The sequence below is a fragment of the Cynoglossus semilaevis genome, chromosome 4 (genome assembly GCF_000523025.1).
Source record: "Cynoglossus semilaevis isolate Cse_v1.0 chromosome 4, Cse_v1.0, whole genome shotgun sequence".
NCBI classification, from domain to species: Eukaryota; Metazoa; Chordata; class Actinopteri; order Pleuronectiformes; family Cynoglossidae; genus Cynoglossus; species Cynoglossus semilaevis.
The window spans coordinates 2471180-2493044 of NC_024310.1; the positions used below are offsets into that span (position 1 = coordinate 2471180).

Consider the following 21865-nt stretch of genomic DNA (forward strand, 5'->3'; position numbering starts at 1 on the left):
CGTTACACTTCCACCAGAACTGGGAAAAAAATGTCTCGGTCTTCTACGGAGTTGTCATTTATTATCTGATGCTAACATTAGACAGATATATGTTTTTTTAAGAACTGTAGCTTTGTTCAGATAATTGGTTTCACTTGGTTTCAGCTGCAGCGCGGTCTCGTCTACTCACCCAGCAGAGCAGCCAGGATGGGCCCGAACACCGAGTCGTGCATCAGAGCTTCTCTCTCATAGTATTTACTGCGGTGACAAACACAGCGGGAAAAGAGCGACGTTAAGGATTAACTTCATGTTAAACCTGACGTCGGTACACAACAAAGGTCACAAATTAAAGTCACTCAACACATCCCCCTGGTGGACGGTTCAATAAAGTGACTTTTGATGTCAAAGTAACATTTTAACAGCCTTATTTTTTTCCATTTTTTGTCCTGTAAAAAAAACAACTTTTTTTTGGAAATCTCTAAAGAGTGAAATAAACACAACTAAACAAAAGGTTAATGCTAGTGAAAGACTTCACCTTGAGTTGTCTACAATGTACTGCACAACCTTGTCCAGAACCTTCTCGAAGAGCGCCGTTCGGACCCAGATGTGTTTGACGGCCTGGGCGGAGAGAGGCTGGGGGGGACGGCTGGTGGTGGAGGAGCCCTGTCTTCTGAGAGGCTCATGTCCCACACTCTGAGTTCTCCTGTGGAACACGGAGAACATGACATCACTGTTAACAGAAGACCTTAACGAAGTGTTTCTGTGTGAGCCGGCAGGGTTTTATACTGGAAGTAGAAGAAATAACGTATTATATATAATAAAATATATTTTATTTATATTTTATCAGATTAAAGAAACTGGTTTTTAATATCTTAAAAGAACAAGTAAAAACTAAGATTGTAGTCAAACTAGAGAATCTTCGTGCTGTGAATTTAGTTAACGTTCATTAATTGGTATCTTTGAAAAAGTTTTAATGAACAGGAACCTCAGGGCTTCATCCTCAGGCTCCACTGTGAACTGATGGTCAAGAGAAAAACATTTTCATACAGAATTCTGTGATTTCTTTGGGTTCAATAATTCACTCTGAGATTATTCAGAGTGTAAACTGCCCCCCAGGAAATCGAACTACGGACCTTCTAATTAGTGGACGACCTACTCTACAGTAAATCTTCAGTAACAACCACTCTAACTTGACCGGTGAGGCTCGTCCATCTTCTGTTTTTACCAGCACGTTGATGGATTTTCACATTTCAAAAGTGGAATTATGGCCGTCAACATTTCCAATATTCAGAATTCTATAAATAACCCTTCAAACATGCCGGTGTTGATCTGACAAAAAAAAAAAAACCTGAAGATGATAACACTGATAACACGTTTCTGTTTCGGATGTTTGATCGTTCAATGTCACACACGAGAAACCATTTGTTAAATATCAAATTAGAGAGAATTACCCTCAGGATGTCAATAAAAATTGAGAAGAAGTAAAAACACAGGAAGCAGTAAAAGTAAAGCGGGTAAAAATACGATGATTATCCTCCTGACTGTCAGCGCAGACACAAATATGATCAAACTCACACCTTTCACAATCCTGACCTTTCAGGAATCCATGAAAGATGACAGCGTTTCACATGAAATCTTTAATCCCGTTCCTGCCGAACAGAACGACGTCTCAAGACAAAGTCACCATCTTGGAATCGAGTCTCAAATACCAACTGGATACATTTAAAATGCAGTATTTGAAGTAAAATTAATATTATTATTTTCAATAGGAGGATTCTGTTCGATGTTGTATTAAAATATAAAACATAAATAAATGTGTTATTTTATATATATGTATTTGAAGGCATGTATTTGTGCATTTTTTTAACATCTTATACAGCAAATGTTAAAACATGGTTGACTGTACAGATAATATATTGAATATTTATATACATATTTACATATATATACATATATATCCATATATATGTATATCTCTCCCTATATATTTATATATACACATACATATACATATATCCATATATATATCCATATATATATACATATATATATACATATATACACATATAGATATATACATATATACACATATATATATATTTATCTATATATATTTATATATATATGGATATCTGTGGTCAGTTTAAATAGAACTGACCTTAAAACCTTGGCTGGATGAAAAAAAAAAGAACCTTGACAGAACTACAGTCATGTGGCTGTTGTGCTAGAGTGACTCATGTATAGGTGTTATGCTTCAATAGTAATTCTGTGAGGAGTATACGTCAGTACTCAGGTGAGAGTAAATGTACATTTTGTTCTCAGACACCCTCTACATCTCCCCCTCCCCTCCTCTCCCCTCCCCTCCCCTCCCCTCCTCCCACACACTGATTTTAATGATCAGTTTCAGTCATGGAGCTCTGCAGGAGTTAGAGGAGCTGGAACACAACATTTCAAAGGGATTGAACCAGTTCATCATGACACCGTGCTACTGCAGTGAAAAGAAGAAAAAAAAAAAAAACACGAGCCGCAGAAAAGGCTTTCATGTACTGTATACTTAGTTTAGAGACTATTTGTTCCAAGACTGGGAAGGAACTTGACATCATGGAAGGACTGACGGTGAGCTCCTTTGGTTGAAAAAAAATAAAAATCAGACGGAGCTGGGAGTTAAAAAGAAATACAGGATTCAATTCAGGTTCGGTTTAAAAAAAACTGAATGTAAGACTTAAACATAGACAAAAACATACTGAGTTTTCAAAGTTGTTGGAGATGCCTGTCTTCACATGATTTATCATAAAATGTATTTTTTTATTTACTACTACTTTGTTTTATTATAGGTTCACTATTATATATATAGTATATATATAGTATATATATATATATATATATATATATATATGTTGATGGTGCATTTTTAATTAAAAATTAAAATATTTTGTTCATTACTCCAACGTCTAACACAGGGGCGGGCAAACCTTTGACTCGTGGGCCACAATGAGTCCTAAAATTCAATTCAGGTTCGGTTTAAAAAAAAAAGTAAAACGTAAGACTTAACAATAGACAAAAACATACTGAGTCATCTGCGCCATCTATGGAGAAATGCGAGCATTGCAGGGAAAAGGGCAGAAGTATAATGATAATAGAAATAAATAACATTATTTTGAACACGTTTGGCGGGCCGGATTAAAAAGTCAAACGGGCCGCATATGGTCCTCGGGCCCTAGTTTGCTGATACCTGGTCTAACGTCTCTAATGACACACACACACACACACACTCCCAGTTCAACACCGCTGCAGTGACTTCTATTTATAATATCACTGAGACCGACTAGTGTCACTTCCTTTTTCCCCCCTCAGTTTCTCGTTTCCCATCATGCTCTCTGCTTCTTTACTGCCGGTGGCACACACAGCGTTGCCATGACAACCGCGGTAAATGAGAGCTGGAGTCCTGAGATGGAATGACAGTAGGAGGAGAACGGTGGTGTGTGTGTGTGTGTGCATGAGGGCAATTATGCATTCTGGTGAATAAACACACACACACACACACAATAACAACAATAATGGGCTGTTATGCTGTGTGCTGTGTGTCTGGGGAAATAAAGGCCAATGAGATGTGACAGACGAGCCAAAGACGGCTCAGCTGACACGGAGCTGAGCGCCCAGTGGACCCCAACACTCTGATCCAGGCTGATTTACATCACACGGAGCGGCGGCGAGAACCATCATGTTCTGGGTCTGTGTTTCTTTTGTTAATCATTTATACAGACGTGTGTGTGTGTGTCAGTGTGTGCACTTGGTTTTGGGAGGCTCAAAGGTTTCTCCTCCTCCTCCTCCATATCTGAACCGGTGTATTAGCAGTGCTGTGGTTCTGGCCCTAATGGACGATTAATGGACTTTGAAACAGCTGGGTTTGTAGCTAAGTGCCTGAAGGTGTGTGTGTGTCATGACACACACACAAACACACACACGCACACACAGTGAAATACATATGCATGGCCCAGAGGCTTATCACACTGTGTACACAGACTGCTCAGCTTTGGCAAACACTCAACAACCAAAAAAGTGTTTCAGTGGCAGCACGAGAAACACACACACACACACACACACACAAATGTGTGTAACTGTTCAGTCAATAAAGCATTGATGTCTGAATAAACAAAAGTACTAAAATGGCTGAAAAATAACCAGCAATAAAAAGGCATAAATGCGATTAGTCGACATAAAATGTAATAACCAGCAATAAAAAGGCATAAATGTGATTAGTTGATGTAAAATAAGTAAGTAAAGTCAAGGTAAAAGAAAAGAAAAAGAAAAGATATTCACGTTGCGTAACCTATACTGTCTTCTTCATCACTGATGCTTATTAGCCAATCAAAATCAATCATGTCTGATTAAATGGACCGTTTTTTTCTTTGTCTTTAAAATGCACTGATTTATAGCACTGACTTGTTCCATCTCCAACCAGAGCTTGGAGATGGAACATCATTGTATCGCAGGGACTGGAAAAGTTTTAAAAGACCTGAAAAAACCCAGTCCTGAGTCCAGAGTCCAACCCAGAACTGAACGTAAATGCAATCTTGTCTGTGACTTTGTGCTTAATTAAAACTGCCGTCTTCATATCAACCACGACAATGAGGGCTGTAATGAAGTTTCATCCTTTCTAATTAAAACATTCAATTAAGGGTAAATTAATTCTAAATGCAGGGTCAAGAATGTTCTCTTGGAGCAACACTTTAGTCATAAAATCATGGATCAAAACTCTTAAAGTAACCGTTTCCCAACATTTCTTTTTTGGGAGTTCTGACATAAAAAGTCACAAAAAGTCTATGTAATGAATTTTCTTGGAACCTGTGCCTGTTTAGTTGAACACAACACTGATGTGCTCACAGAGAATTAAGTAAAAAAAAAAACCAACCTGGTCAGATCCGCCTGCTGCTGGAGTTGTTCTTGCACTTTTCGGCAAACTTCACCAGCGATGTCGGAGGCTTTGCCGACTTTAATGAAGAGTGCGGCGATCTTGTCGCTGCGTAGAAAACCAGCTGCACGTCTCTTCAGCAGATGACCCAGACAGGCCTCGATGGCAGCTGCAGAGAGAGAGAGAGTAATGATCAGATACAAACTAAAACGTCACATCACAAAGCCCCAGCGCCCCCTTCTGTAGATAGGATTATTGTTGGCCATGATGTTGAATCATTGAGTTGAGCGTATCGTTACATCCCTAGTTATAACATCAACTGTTACCAATAACAGGCTGGTAATATTTAATTATTTATCTGTACAAACCACTGTATGAGTATGAGATTAATTAAATGAGCTGCAATGCTGCCATCTAGTGAATTTCACTTTCACGTAGAGGCGTTTTTCCCCCTAATATATACATCTCTCGACTTGAATGTCTTCAGGCGTAACAAATGAAATTCATTTTGTAATGTAGCAAAAACGAGGGACATGTTGTCTTTGTTGAAAAACCAGCAGAAAAGCCAAATGTTCAACAACAAGCTCAACACTTCTGAAGGCGGCACAGAAAAACACACATTCTGTACACACTCAGAGTAAGTAACCCAGAGAAGGTCAGGTGAAGCGCTGTACAGAAGGAGGACCAGCACAACAGCCTTCACACATAACAATACCCACTACAAATGTGAGGGCGGCTCAGAACAACGTGTCTGTATCTGGACTCCCACGTGATAACGCTCCGGCTGGGAAACTCTGAAGGAACAAAAGCCCGTCAGCAATTGGTTGAATTTGATCAATCAGAGCAGAAAATTATTGTTATTACAGTCAGGTAGGTTCTATAGTAAAGGAGTAGAACTGGTCATTATCTGACCAGAGGGCCAGGAGTTCAAGTATGAAAATTGAAAAAAGAAAAACAAAACTGCAGATCACTGATATGCCGATATTGTCGAAACACTTACTTTCCGATTCCGATATCAACCGATACTCATATAGGCCTAGTAATATTTATTTATCTGTGCTGTATGAGATTAATTAAATGAGATGCAATGCTGCCATCTAGTGACCTTCACTTTAATTTACAGCCGTTTATCCCCAAAACTATTTTTATGGCACACATAATTTAGCAAAACCCATATGTCTGTAATAATTACAGACATTACATAACATGCCAATATTGGACCGATATCTGTATCTGGCCGATATTATCCGACATCACTATTCACAACGTTAAAAAATAAAATAAAACTCCAAAGCGGCGTGTGATTGTGGACAGAGAAACCCAGAGACCGTGAAGCGGTTATCGCTCGCTGTTCCTGCTAGAAATATATGGCTGTTTGAAAATTGAAAAAGAAAATGACAGATATTTTTGTGTGGGCCACAGCATGGCTGCTCGGAGTGCAGTACGAAATGTGTAATTGTGTGTGTAATGAAATCAATGGACGGCACACAGAGCTCAGGCGTCCTCCAGCTTTGGCCAACAGTGCTGTGTACAGACAGAGTCGTCCATCAGTCAAGGCGTTCCTCCCTGTTCTGCTCTTGTGGTTTGACTGATTGTCAATTATCAAATAAGCTCCGTCATTGTCTAAACTCTAAATGTGTTGTTTTTCCTCGAGTGAGGTGCAAACTTCTTTAAATATTTAGATGGTTGCAGGTTGTAACCCGCAGATATCTGCTCCCTAATTGTGTCCTTTTTCACAGAGCGCGCTCGTGTTGTCTGATCATTACAGAGAGAGATGACATCATAAAACTTTAATGATCCCCGTGCTGGGAAATTGACTTTCTGCAGCAGAAAGGCCGACACAGAAAACACACGCAATTACAAGTTTTATAATTCAATAAAAATTACCTATACCTAGAGGAACTCCTAAAATTCAATGCAACGCAATAAAACACAATGGAACAAAGACAGAACTGTGTGTTTTGTTACTATAAAACAACCCCCTCCACAGCCTAATACTATGCAGGTTAGGGATTATGTAAAAACAATCTTCATATTTAATGAAAAATAATTTTACAAAAACAATAATAATTTAATGAAAAATAATTTTACAAAAACATTTCCGGAATAGAAATTGAAAAATAATTTTACAAAAACATTTTTAAAGAATAAAAAAGTGTTTGTGTTAATTTTTTTTTTTTTTTCAAAATTCATCAAGCGGACCGAATTGATAGCCCAAGCAGGCCGTTTTCGGGCCACGTACCTTATGTTTGACAACCCTGCTCTAAAGTGACCATGGAGTGTATATAAATATAGAATATGTTCAAACCAGAGAGTCGTGTTTGTCACTCTTCAATGTGACGTGTTTAAATGACAGGTTATTCTCTCTGCATACACAATTTGTGTGAAAGTAGCTTTCATAGTTTTAAAAATAAATAAATAAATTGAGAAAGCACTTAGGATGAGGGGGTGTCTGTGGGGAGGGGGGTTGCAAAGTGCAAAAACAGAGGTAATTGGTCTCACAGTCGGGACAGAAATGGCAGAAACACATGAGGGCGCCATTAAAAATGCATGGATGATAATGTAGAAAATTAGGAAGAAATGGAGGCTGGGATCCATTAACGGCCCCCGCCCCTCCGCCTGTAATTGCTGCATTAACAATTGCCATAATGAGCTTTTCGGGTCTGAACATAAAAGCAACAGGGCCACCATCAGGACCAACCCTTATCATGTTTCATATTTCCAAAGATCTATGTAGAGGCTAAAAACGAGCAGATTTAAAAATAAACACATTCATGCAAATGGACCTGCGTTCACAGGTTTTAGTCACCACTGAGGATATTTTTACAGTTTCTGGGCACAAGGCCTGTTCCCCGCTGTGAACAGTCACTCTGTATGCTTTCACTGAGTGGACGACCATTTAGATGAATCACATTATTCTCTGTGGAGTGGGAAAAAAAACAAAAAAAAAAAAAACACGAAGGCGTAATAGTTGTTCTGTTGTTGCTCTTTTTATGAGCTGTTGTTCTGAAGTGATGAACGTGCTGAGAAGCTGAGGTCCAGGCAGCAGCTGGAAAAATGCTCTGTATGTTACAGTAGATTTAAAATTAAAAATTAAATATCAGCTAGATGATGTCATGTTTGATTTAGTTTCAACCAATCACACTGCAGCATCAACATCAACATCAAGTCTACCAAATATTATCTAATCATCTACAACATCAAGTCTACCAAATATTATCTAGACAAAAGAAATATACGAATAAAAAAATTCCAGAGATAAAAGAGAGTAGCAGTCAGAATTTCCAAGTGAGTAAGGAATAACATTTTTGACACAAACAAGAAAGTCTTAAATCTAAAAAATATACTCAAAGACAACTAGCCTAGCATGTTAGCCTTGGTGTTAAAGAGAAAGAAATGTGAGGTATATATATTGTCTTTTCTACATTATTGACATTCAGACACTTCTGACTAAAAAGGGAAAAAAACAGGTGGCAAAAAAAAAAAAAAGTTGAATGATTTTATTTATTTCTAAAACTCCAAATATGCAATTTATGCAATCCCTCCTACGTGGCTTGGTTGGAGGCGAGTAGGAAAACGGAAGGGAAATCTAAATCGAAGGGTCAGGCAGGTTGGCACGGAGACCAATCTGCATTTGGTATTGGTTTCCATTGGGAAAAGGAGCCAGTATTTAAAACATTTATCTTGAGCCCAAGTTTCTGCATCTATGGCTCAGAGATGTGGACTGAAGGAGAAGCCAGGACGTGTGGGCGGTTCAAGATCCCAGTGCTAATCTATGGGATAAAGACAGGATTTAACAAAGTTTGGGTTCTGTGTGTTTATGCACAAAGTCAAACAAAGGGAAGATAAACAAAGACGATTTCAGGGTTTTTTTTTCCTGTCTCGTCCAGCTAATTGTTTGATCACAGCTGGGGTTTTTTTTTTTTTGTATCTAGATGAAATGACCACTTCTTCCCTAAACGACTGCTACTAGCGTTTAAATTATGCATCGGAGACGAAGAGACAAACAACCTTCACATTTTTACGCACGATCTATTTAGCATTAATAATTAAAATTATCCATCATGTTTGGGTGAGGTCCAGATAAACTGTGGACAGTCACCAGAGTATAACAGGACTGAACATAGAGACAGAGCATGGATGGATGGATGGATGGATGGATGGATGAATGAATGGATGGATGGATGGATGGACAGATGGACAGATGGACAGATGGATAGATAGACATGTATAGAGATCGAACTGTTTACTGTGACCTTTCTGACCTCAAGGCTAGAGGACTGACCACTGTCTTCATCATGTGACCTGAGAAACATCTTACTTATTAAAATGAAAACCCAAAAGTACCAAAAACTTCCCGTCTCCCCAGTGTTTGCTCAAATTTCATACTGTTTTGAAAGTCAAACTGAGGCTGTGTGTCTAACTCTGTTGGTAACTGAGAGTTAGGCTCAGACGTCAGATGGAGGCGGAGCCTCAGTCACGCCACAGCTGCAGGTGACTGACATCAGTCGTGCCGTTTCTCTGTGAAGACAGATGTGTTCATTGTGTGTGTGTGTGTGTGTGTGTGGAGAGAAGCTCTAATCCTGGCCATTGTCACAAACAGTTGGGACTGATTAGGCAGCTGTGTAGACGGTGTAGACAAAATGATATCAGTTTTCTAAGGAGGACGCTTCATCTACGGCAGACGTCTCCAGGCGGGAGCTGCAGCTGTGTGTAAACACGCTCCTTTAATTGGTTACAGTGATACTGCATTCACAGCTTCCTGAGAAAAGTATTAACTGCGGCTAATACTGAGCACGTGTCTCCATTCTAATGCACACAAATCAACTTCTGAACCAGGACACTTGAAAGCTCTCACACAAAGAGGCGGAACAGGATAAAACACATCAGCGTTCTTAACGCAAATCCACTTAAAAATAAAATGACTGGAAAATGAGTCAGTGGTTTATGTTGGGGAAAAATACAGAACTTTGAAGAGGAAAGAGAAAAAGAGGATGAAGGGACGGATATGAATGAACATATCATTCCTTTTGAGTCGAAGATAATTATCCCAAGGCCAAATTTGCAAGACGGGTTGATAAAAATATTTCTTTACGCTCTAATAATGTTTAAAAAATGCCATGAACACATGTTAAAAATGTCTCTTCTAATATTTCTTTTTTGTTTTTTTTTACATACTGAACCATAGAAACAACTCTGTTGCTAGGCAACATAGACAAGACCCTCTCAATTCGGTTAAGTTATAGTGTCTACGGGGTCGACTGAGGACACGAGCCTCGGCTGCGTGCCCACACCCTCTGCAGGAAGCTGCCACTGAAACAGGACACACTGGGTGGATTTAGGCAAGAAGAAGGAGGAAAAACAAAACATGGAAGTTGAAAATTCAAGACGCTGACGACAGCCTCCCAGGTTTGATCTCTGATCAAACGTTGACCAATATTCTGAAAAATGTTTTGAAAATTCTTCGTGTCACAAATTGTTTTTCATACTGCATAAATATTACAATTTTCACTGAGAATTTTCCAAATATTTTCAGAGAGAAAGCCAATTCCCCGGAGCGTCATTTGCACGAATACAAACGTAGTTCACGAAACTGAAAAGAGAACAAACGCACGGCTTATCTGTTTACAAATTAAATACAAACCTAATTGAAGTTTGTCAAGTAAATATTGAATCATTGAATCATCCAAAGAAGACGACAGAATCCAGACAAAACAACTTCTCTCACACTAAAATCCAGTCCTAAACGTGGATGCATCCATCAATACTTATATACACAAATACCTTTCAACGTCTCACTGCACTCATGGAAGTTTTGAGTCTATGAAGCCATTGACAAATACACAAATTTGCATCATGGTCTAAAACAGGGGTGTCAAACATAAGGGCCGCGAACCAAAATCATCCCGCTAAGGCGTTCAATTCGTCCAGCTTAAAGTAAAAAGTAAAATAAATTGCACAAACATTTCATGTCCCTGATGTGTTTTCAAATTATATTTCATTAAATATGAATATTTAATTCTTTTTGCATAAAAACAAACGGGGACAAACATGGAGTTAATGATATTTATATATGATTGTGGCTCCTGAAACAAAAAGAGTTTCACGTTTCACGAGTTACTGCAGAGTGAATTTCGTGTATTTGCTGTGTGTGTGTACGTATCACGCAGCTGAATCTCAGATTGTCGTGCATCAGTCTGTATCGACCCGCGCGGCTGACAGACTCTATTTTCTCCCATCAGTGCTCACGATTTCTGGTTGTAGCCCAACTCCATAAAGCGCTTCCCCACAATCCTCGGCTAAAAGGACGACTTTCCTCCTACAGTTTTCATGCCATCGTGTTCCAGAGCAAGAAACTTCTCACAGATGAGAATAGCTACCGTGTGATGTGAACAAACAGAGGTGTAAATGGGTGAAACTCATCTACATACCAGGCCAGGTTAGAGGAATCTTTCCTCTTTTTTTTCCTTCTTCTTCCTCCCCTCACTGTTTTATCTGTTTTCCCACCCACTGTGGAAGAGGAAGAAAATCCATTTTGTTTGCGTAGGCGTGGCGGAGGTCGCTAATCGCTGCCAGCATTGAAGGAAAACCGACCACAGAGGGAGGAGGATGGATTCAAATTCACAGGGGAGACATGAGAGGAGGTGCTGCTTTTTTTCAGAACCCATTCTGAGGCTTTGACTCTTCACCCTGCAGCCTGACGCACACTCTCTGCTCAGTCCTCACTCCTGGTGCCAGCCTGCCGAGCATCACGTCCTCTAATTAAAGCCAGAGCCTTGGCTGCGTAGAGAAGCAGCCAACAGAAGGGGGAACACACGGAAAGTTCCTCCAGCAAACGCAGGATCACATATTATCAGTAGAATAGTGGCACCGGGGGAACGGTGTCTGTCTGCTGGAATGAGATGTTCTGTTCTCATCTGTCATCTAAGACATGTTCCAGGAAACGCTGTCTGTGCTCAGCCGGAGCTCTGGAGGCAGGCAGCGTGACTGAACAGAACACGTCAGGATGATGGAGCTGGGTATTTTCTCCACACAACAGGTGAACCTGAAATGAACGTCTTGTCGCTCTGTGTAAACAAACGTTTCCAGTCACTGTGTGTTGACGCCACAACCATAAGAAGATAAAAAAAAAATCAAAATTTCTTTTTTTTTTACAGTTTTTTTCTTCTTTGGCTACAAAATGCTTATTTTCTCACAAAAAGAATGAAAATATTGGAAATTATTTTTTATATATAGCAAAAACCCACGATAAAAACCCAAAATACGCAATTCAAGAATACATTTAACATATTAAAAACCTGCGATGAACTGAGGACATGACTGCCGAACTGCGATACAACAAGCGTCAATTATATATATATATACATACATACATATATATATACGTACATACATATATATACATATATTTATATATATATACCTATATGTATAAACATACATACTTATATATATACACATATATACATACATACATATATATACATAAATATACATATATACATATATACATACATATATACATACATACATATACATACATATACATATATACATACATACATATACATATATACACACACAAAAAAAAAAAAAAAAAAAAAAAAGAGCTACAAAGCTTTCTGCTTCACACGCTGCTGGCTAATTGCATCAAAGCACGTGGAGACAGTTGACTCGGCCGCCGTGTTTGTACAAGCATCAAAAGACAGAGCTGCAGGAACTGAGACCATGTGCCAAACACCAGCGCTCCAGCGTAAGGATGCAGAGAGCAGAGGAGCGTGACGGTGCCATTTGTTTGCCACTTAGCTCAACAAACACAACCTGACAACAAACACACAACCTGAATGTCACTCTTCCCGTTTCATTACGGAGTAAAACTTTTCTAATAGTTTCCCGAAAAGAAGGGAGATCGGTTTTACACGGATCAAGGACGGAGAGAAAAGGTAAAATAATAACAACGAGGAAAAGGTTAGTGTGTGGACGGAGAGGTGGAAATAAAAGGAAGAGTCTGGAGTTTGGATGTATGTACAGGCCGTTTAAAATAATAATAATAATAATAATAATAATATATAAATGTGTGTTAATGTTCTGACTATTAGACCAGAGGGATAGAGAGAGATAGATGGAGAGAGAGAGAGGGAGGTGCAGGGCAGAGTGTGGACGAGCAGAACTTCCTCGCAGCTAAAATGTTGACAGTGTCTGCTCATTCAGCCGTGTGACATGATTTATGTGTGGGACACGGAGTGTAAATGTCCTGCCTGTGACCAGCAGACCAAACCGCACTCCAGGCCTGAAGACTAAGAAAACTGATTAGCCGCTGTTTTCCGACCAGCACTTCCGGACCATTCCCTCCGTTTGCTCTTCCCTCTATTTATCTCTGTCGTCGTCTCTGCTTTGTCTTCTCTCCCACCCTCATCGCTACAAACTTTTCTTCTTCTTTTATCTTTTAACCGTTCACCCTAGAGCTGCACAATTAATCGAATTCTAATCACAGTTTTGGCTGCTACGATCTGCAAAATGTCAGAAATCAGGGAAGAAAAAAAAACAAAAACTGCTGCATATAAAATCAAGTACTTTCCACCTGCAGAGAGCGACCAAGAGCTGCCTAATTAGGAAGTGAGTGAGCAAGTTTACGTTCTGTTCTCAAGACCAAAGACTGGAGGTTTTCACAGGTTTTGAGAAAAGGACACATTTTTAAACAATATTTTTTAAAAAAGTATTTATATCTTTATGGTTTAAGTCGTCAGTTGAATCAACGCTTCTCTGATGTAACGTTTCAGTTTTGTGCCGTTGCCTCACTGCAAAAAATATCACCAGTCTGTTTCCCGAGTCAGACAGATGACCCAGTGTCAGTTGGGATGGGCTCCAGCTGACCCCCCCATCCCTCCGGTCCCCTAACAGGATAAAATGTCAAGAGATGAATGTATGAACTTTTCCAACAACTCCTGCCTGAAATCCAAAAGGTCAGAGGAATCACGACGCCGATCTTTTACAGTCGGAATTCATCACGGCGTTCTTCTGGATTCATCCATCAGTTAAAGCAAAAAAAAAAAACATTTTTCTTCGTTAAGCATTACAAACCATCACTGGACGTCACCAGAGAGTCTGGGTTAATAAATGTATAATTTATCAGATCAGCAATAATGAATAATACGAGGCAGCATTAATTCCATTGTTCTGATCAGCAGCGGATTATTCACATTCCTAAATTTAATCTGATAACATTTTCTTAACAAAAGGTTTTTCAGTCAAATTAACGTAGAGGGAAAGAAAAGTGTTGAAACTCTTTCATTATAAAAAAATTCACACACACATATCTCCTTTTTCCCCTTTTGGCCCTGGTTCTCTTTCTCCCAGGCTCTATTTCTGTCCGCCCATGTGTCTGCAGTACGTTTCTAATCTGTGGCAGGTCATTACATGACTGAGAGTTTTCTAATGAGCCCATTAGCGGCTTCAGGCCATCCTCTCCCTCCTTACGCACTCATCTTTCCCTTTCCTGTGTTGCACTCCTCCCTACTTTCCGAGTTAATCTAACAGTGCCCCTAGTGACCAGGATTAATTATCTCCTCTTTTATCTCTTCTCCCTCAGTTAAAATCTTTTCTTGACTCTAATTGATGTGAGAGATTCATCCGTCGTATGAAAACAATGACAAGGCCTAAAATATACATTTTTTTTCCCAAACAAATGCACACACCCTGCCGTGGTACTGGATTATCAGGAGTAAAACATTGGATTCAGAATGGCCTTCGTCAGCAGATGCAGCAGAATTAGTGGGTTTTAGGAGGGAAAACACGGCGGTGAAGAGACGGCGTCGTCCAGTGACTCATCCCTGACATCACTGCTTATCATTAGCACACGATCTTTTACTTTTCACCTCTCCCCAGAGTCACCGGGTTCAACGGGCTAATTATGTGCCGGCGTTACAGGGACGCCGCGGTCAGCTTCACCCGCCCGGCGTGGCAGCTTCATTAACAGCAGACGTGACTTCAAACAAGTCGATTTTTTTTTCCCCTCCACATCATGATCCAAATATTACTCAGTAAAACCTAAAAAAAACCCAAACTGTCTGTTATTATAGAGACCAGTCGTGACTCAGCGAGGAGTCGCAGCTACGTCTGTCGCCTGGACATGGACGGATTAAGAGACGTCTGACAATCATCAAATGATGCACGCTGCACGTCCAATCAGGAGACTCAAAAATGACCCAACCCATAACGACCCACACCAACAGACCAACAACAGACGACAGAGATGAGAAACCTCACAAGTAGGTTTTCCTTCAGCATGAAATATATCAACAACTACAACTACGACATGTCTAAATCAGAGGCCCGTGGACTGGAACCAAAAAAAAAAAAAGCACATTTACATTATGCTAAAATAAAAGCCTTTGGAGAGCTTATTTTAAAAGGAGAAAAGACAAAGAGGACAGAGGAAGAGTCTCCGACTTTCAAAATAAAAGAAGCCTGGAAAAAAAATGTAAAAAATGAAAAAGATCACATTATTATTTTTCATTTTCGTTTTCCAACCACACTACTGAGCAGCTCTGGGAACCCGGGCTGTGACTGCGTGGGTTTGTAAAAAAACAGGAATCAGAGTCTGAATAAAGATCAGAGTAAACTTTTACTTATTGAATAAAAACCCCAGCTAAAAGAAGTACACGTTAAAGATAGAACTGAGGAGCCGGAGGTTGAGCCTGAGGCAACGAAGCACTTCTGTCATTATTATTGAGCAGTTAATAACAGCTTTTTCATCAGGATGTGAATCAGCTGATCTGACCAATCACAGAGGCCTGATCTCAACCTGGGATTTGATTAATTTTACAGCACCGTCTTTATCAGTGTGTCACACAACAGCAACTATTGCTTTTTAACTCTCGCTCTCGTGGAAATCGATGCTCTTCTCCACTCAATAGTAATCCTCTGCAAACAGAACTAAATAAAAACTCCTGGTGGAGAAAAAAAAACGCAGCAGAAATCCATCAAACCAGCCTGAGTTTGGCCTCAGATACTCACACACTGCCTGAGCAGAACTAAAAAAAAAGGTATATATTTTTAATTTAAATATAAATTCTAAATCTAAATACTGACATATAAAAAAGAAAATTAACTAAATGTAAAAATCCATTCATTTATTCCTGTATATCTTTATCTTCTACCACCTCATCTTCCTCAGGGCTGCGACTCAGTCGCTCAGCGAGGACAACGTACAACGAGACAATCATTTACACATTCAATCCTACGGTGAATTTAGAGCGAACAATTAACCTAATCCTAATCCTATAATCCGACACTATAGGAAGAAACCATTATTTTCTACAAATGCACTTTTCCATCTTCTACTGCTGCCCCTCAGAGGGGTAAGGTAAAGATGACGTACGTTTCTTAAAGGTCAGAGCCGACGAACGTTTCTACATTTTTGTTGGGGGGGGGGGTCTCTGATGAAGCTGAACTGTTGGTGTGTGGATCAGTAGACCGAGGAGAGAAGAAGAAAGGAGCCTGGATTTCTGCATATTACAAATGTGACTAAGAGGCTTCCCCGCAGTTTTTCAGAACTGACGGCCTGTGATGTCACACGACAGACGACAGGATTTTCCACTGGTCATTCAGTTCATCAGTGGTGACAGATAAATTCAGATCGCATCGCAGCAACAGCAGCGGCAGCACGGAGGCTGTGACTCAGCTGAAGCATAAGGACAGGAGACAAACAAGTGCACGCACACACACACACACACACAATCACACACACACACCAATTGGTTTCCATTAGCTGTACTGTGATTATTAACTTTCCATTGATGCCACAGCATCGTAACAGGTAGTGACATCAAGAGACGTCCTTGGATGGATGTGCCGCACACTCATCTGCTACAAGAATCAAGTGGATGTGTGTGTGTCTGTGTGTGTGTGTATACAGAGAGGAAGAGAAGCGTACTTACTGCACAGAGCAATGATGTGGCTGCTGTCTTCATGGACAAATTTCTTAGTCACAGCTTCCTCCATAATCTGCTTCACCTGCGCATGAAAGAGTCAGAGTGAGTGACAGCCGCTGCAACTGGAGTCATCACCTTTATCACCAGACAACGTAATGTGATCTAAATCAATGGTCCCCCAAACCCCGGGCCGCGGACCGGCATCAGTCCGTAGGTCAATAGGTACCGGGTCGTATAGAAAGAACTTCATTTATTATCTGATGCTGAACGGTGTTTTATTTTGAAAATAAAACAGTCTATGACTCACACTTGATACACGTCAAGACGCTTGACTCGTTCACAAAGAAATAAACGTCTTCTTTGCGCAGAGTAAAAGACTCTACGTCTTCAAAAGCTGCATTTAACAGACAATTCCAGGAGTTCTACTTGAAAAATGGATTTACTGTGACAGGTTTTGTTGTTAATGAGGCGATGAAGCCTTCAAAACTGCTTCGCCACTTGGAGAGCAAGCGTTCTGTATTAACAGACAAGTGTGTTTTTACGAGGACGCTGCTTGGATACAAAGTGGCTTTTATTATTATATTTTGAAAATACCGGTTTTTACTCCGGTCGTATTCATCCACCACACCTTAAAGGCCTGAAAGTCCATGAAAAATCCTCCAGTCTGTGGCGCAAAAAAGGTTGTTGACCGCTAAGGTAAATGATAATATCGTTTGGCCGATATCATCATTAATGATATTTCTCCTCACTTATTATCGTCAACCTCGGGGCTGTGATTGGGAATGCTGTTCCCCTCGTCCTTGTCCTTCTGTGAACTGTTCGGCAAAGTTTCTCCGACTTTTGTTGGAGGAAAAGTTTTCTTGCGGGCATAAAAAAAAAACAAAAAAAATTGATACCGGAGTCGTGATTAGGCTGAGACAATTACGCAGTCTGAGGCAGTCTCCTCCAAACATCTGCACCACTGACTTCTAATTAACACGGTGGCACACTGGAAACATTTTGTGTGCGGCTTCCTATCGTGTCTCCGGTGGTTAGTGTGCCGTTCACTTGTCTCGGATTATTCTCTCTGTAGAATTACTTGTCACCTGTAATTAATGCGGGAGTTGTGTGACACTTCTTCCTTGCTTGGATGTAATTGATAAACACAAAGGATTTAATTGCTCACTTGTGCAATAATATCGCTCTAAATAAAATGTCACTCACGGTGTCTACCTGTACGGGGGAGGCCAGACGTTCCCTCACAGAGTACTGTAAATAAAACACATGAACGGGGGAGAAGACGCCGTGTTCATGTAGGAATTTCCCACGACCAACACTGCATCACCGGCTGCAATATTCCTAAGAGAATTATAATTATAGATATGAGCTAGCTGAAGCTGCCCCCCCCCCACACACACACACCTGCCCCATCTCCATTGTTGCTCTGACTGACCTTGTACCAATAAAGTCAATCTTCTTGCAACAAGGAAACAAAAGGAAAAAAAAAGAGCATTGACAATCTACTGTGAATTGTTCTTCCATTTTGCTTTTTGTTGAAGAACATGAAAATTGTTCTTCTGAAATCTGAAGAATCAGCATGATATCAGAAAAAAACTATCAACCGTTTGAATGAGAGTGGGCCAAAAAAAAAACAAATTCATATTTCCTCTTGGAAACAACTGTTTCTATGAGAATGGGAAAAAAAGAGAAAATACAATTACAGGGCAACATCCCTGCAGAGAAACATGTTTTCAATTCTAAGTAAAAGTCCATAGAAATGCAGCTTATAGATCTTTCTAGTTTGACGGTCAGAGTGCGTACTAACCTGATCCCTGACCGCCTCACCCACATACTTCTCCCCCATGAATGACCTCACCGTGCACCAGAGAAGGGGATGATCCCTGACCGCCTCACCCACATACTTCGCCCCCATGAATGAAAAAGAGGATGAAAAACACAAACAAAGCACCCACATACTTCTCCCCCATGAATGAAAAAGGGGATAAAGAAAAACACAAACAAATGGCAGCATCCATGCAGATAAATCCTAAAACTGATTTTTAGGTCGGTTTCTTTCTACAGCAGCAGAAACATTTAAAAAAACAAACCAAACACAACGTGATGGTTGATGGTTTCCAGCCCGTCCTCGGTGAATCAGAGTAAAGTAGTGAACAGCTGTGGTCACGGGGGTCAACATCTTCATCTGGGTAATGTGACTGTGAGGGTGAGGTTATTGTGAGTGATAATGAAGCGGGTTAATTAGCACCGGCCGTCAGGGAACGTTGGTAACAATCTGTTTTGATTGGCCGTGTGTCTAATGTGTCTCTGACGCATCGCAAAACTATCGGATTTCAAATGGAGCAGAAACTGAGTTGGTTACCAAAAAAAAAAAAAAAGCACATTTTGGAATTATTTTAAAATTTAAACAGGAAATAAATATATATATATGTATAGTTTTGAATGTTGTCTGTGGAATTTCCTCCTCAGTTAAGTTCTGTCGTGACGAATATTTAGTGTGAATCCCATTCACTGAACTGAAGTGGTTTCTGTCGTCAAAGCATCTACACTTATTTGTGGAACTTTTATCTTAACAACCACTTTTTTCTTAACCTGTAAAACGTCTGTTTGTTCACATTAAACCTGGATGAAACTCTCTGAAGCCGGCGGTGGATTTTCCTGCTTAAGTGGATTCCAGAACGGACTGGACATCCTGACCTTGTTATTCCCGCTGGTGATAAAAACGGCACAATGAATCAGACCAATTAGACCGACCTAAAGAACACTGATAACGATGTTTTCTCCAGTACAAGGTCAATCATGGATTTATTATGCGGGCTGACAAGGACACGGGCCGAGCAGCAGTTCAACGTTTCCCTGAACAGAGGAAACTGAAATTATTGACAACTCAGAGCCAAAACACATGAACATCAGATTCATTTAAAGCCTTGAAAGTTTTCTATTCAAATAAAAAAAAAGTCTTCTGGACGGTGCTAGCATGTCGCCTTGGATTCGCGGCGCAGTTGCTCAGTGTAAAGGTGTGGCCATGGGAGGGGGGAGGGAGAGAACGTGTTTCTAGAGTCACTGAAAATAATAATCTGTTAAATTAAATTTCTGATGTTTCTTTGTTTTTTGTATCATTTTTTGCTCATAACTAATTAAAAGAAAATTAGCTCACCACTTCTAACGGGGAACGCGGGTCCAAAGGAACCGTTTGAAGATCGTTATTGGTAACAACAATTATCTCACACAACCAATTCCCAACTCTGTTGGGAAACGCTCAGGAAATTTGTTGTTTTCATTTCCATACTTTAAACAGAAAGACACCACATTCACACACGCCAACACCAAGACACACGAGCACACATTTCATCAGCGACTTTTTTTTTTTTTTTTAACCGGTGGAAAACCCAAGCAACTAGTTCCGGAGGTGTCACTTAAGCACAGAGATGTAGTTGGAACATTGTCAAATGCCTGAGTGGAGCTGGCTAAATGTGAAACACTTCTGAGAAATGAACGGCAAATGGTTTCTGGGAGGAACAGCGAGAAGCTCATTAAGCTCAACAGAAGCTCCGCGAGGACACATTTGTTTTTTCGCTTCACCTGACGTTGGCGACTGGGCCGGTGCATCAGCAGCGCGGAGGACGGTTCGGCTGACACTAATAGGATGTTCATCTGAACGGTTTGATGTTTGAGTAAAGAGTAAAAATAAACACAGACTGGGAGTCATCTGACTTTTCCACACACCAGTGACTGCAAAAGGTATAATTTACTGATTTATGACCGAAATCACCTCCTGTTGTTGTAGAACAAACATAAACCAGGAGTCAAATACCAATCTGAAAGCTCCAGAAAAGACATTCTTCAACAGTGATGTTGGTGATGCAACGTGGTCACACACACCGGAACCACCTTTTCAGAAACATTTTCTTTTTAAATATAGACACAAACAATTCTAAAAAAACAAACAAACTGGGAAAACCTCACCTTAAGAAACAATATTCCTTCATTCTGCAATACTCGTATGAAGCAAACACATATTTCAACTCCAGGTTAGTTAATGAAAGACAATCATGCAATTAATGGTGATTAAATATGTTCTATCTATGTCTATCTATGTCTATGACAGCTCAAGTCAAGTCAGATCTCGATATTTTTTATGACAATCCTCCACTAGAGGAGGACGGGTTTTATTGTCCGGCTGTCGATGTGTCGATGTCCAGTCCACAGTCTGTCCAAGCTCATAAAACATTTATAAAATAACATTTAGATCAAATCAAACCATAAACAGGACGATCTACTGCAGCTTTAAAGACGCAACACATTCATTGTTGGACTTAAATCTGACATCAGATCAGTTCTACAAACCCTGTCTAAACGTCTTAAGGACATTAATTCTCACAAACATACATCTGCTGTTATTGACTTACACAGGCAAATATCATGAATAAATACATAAATATAATCTATAATAATAAATATCACAGATGGATTCTTCAGTTTTCCTTGAATAAACTGCCTACGATGAAACATGCGCAAAAAAAAGGGGGCGCTGCAGGGCTCCATCCTAATCAACCGCGTTAGGATGAGATGCCATTACCGAGGCAATTATTCCCGTCTTAGTGACGGTGGTGAATGAGGACAAGGGTGCAGCGAGTGCAGACCTTGAAGGATGAGGTTCAGGCTTTTGTACGGAGCCGTCGCGTCGCCTGCTGCTCAGCAGCTGCTTTATAACATGGGAAAGAAGGATTTTTTTTTCAAGCCACCGTCTCTCAGAATCCCCGTATCCTGTGTTGAATCAAATGCTCTGCGTCTCCCATCAAGAAAATTGAGAGGGAATTAACATTTAACCTCAGAGTGCAAAATATGAAGAGCACAGTGGAGCAGCGTGAAGAGCACGTCTGCTGTAGAGAAGGGGAAGTCGTGCAACGCTCTGCTGCAACAACATTTCTTCAGCCTTTGTCGTTCACCTGTGAACTGCAGTCAGAGGACCAGCTGTCAGTGCACACGGGCCAACTGGATGATACCGTTATTAGGAAAAAGAGAGGAGCTTTGAGCAACGGAC

The 21865-nt window shown here is 40.2% G+C and overlaps 1 protein-coding gene across 3 annotated transcripts in view; it reads right to left on the reverse strand.

The window, feature by feature from the left end:
* sgsm2 (small G protein signaling modulator 2) overlaps nucleotides 1–21865 on the reverse strand; it is a 46349-nt gene that overhangs the window by 18436 nt on the left and 6048 nt on the right. For all 3 annotated transcript variants that reach the window (XM_025054993.1, XM_025054992.1, XM_025054994.1), the window contains exons 2-5: nucleotides 16831–16906; nucleotides 4892–5060; nucleotides 515–682; nucleotides 170–237 (exon numbers count right to left, since the gene is read on the reverse strand). In XM_025054993.1, the coding sequence (XP_024910761.1) occupies nucleotides 170–237; nucleotides 515–682; nucleotides 4892–5060; nucleotides 16831–16906 (481 nt within the window). The remainder of the gene's footprint in view (nucleotides 1–169; nucleotides 238–514; nucleotides 683–4891; nucleotides 5061–16830; nucleotides 16907–21865) is intronic.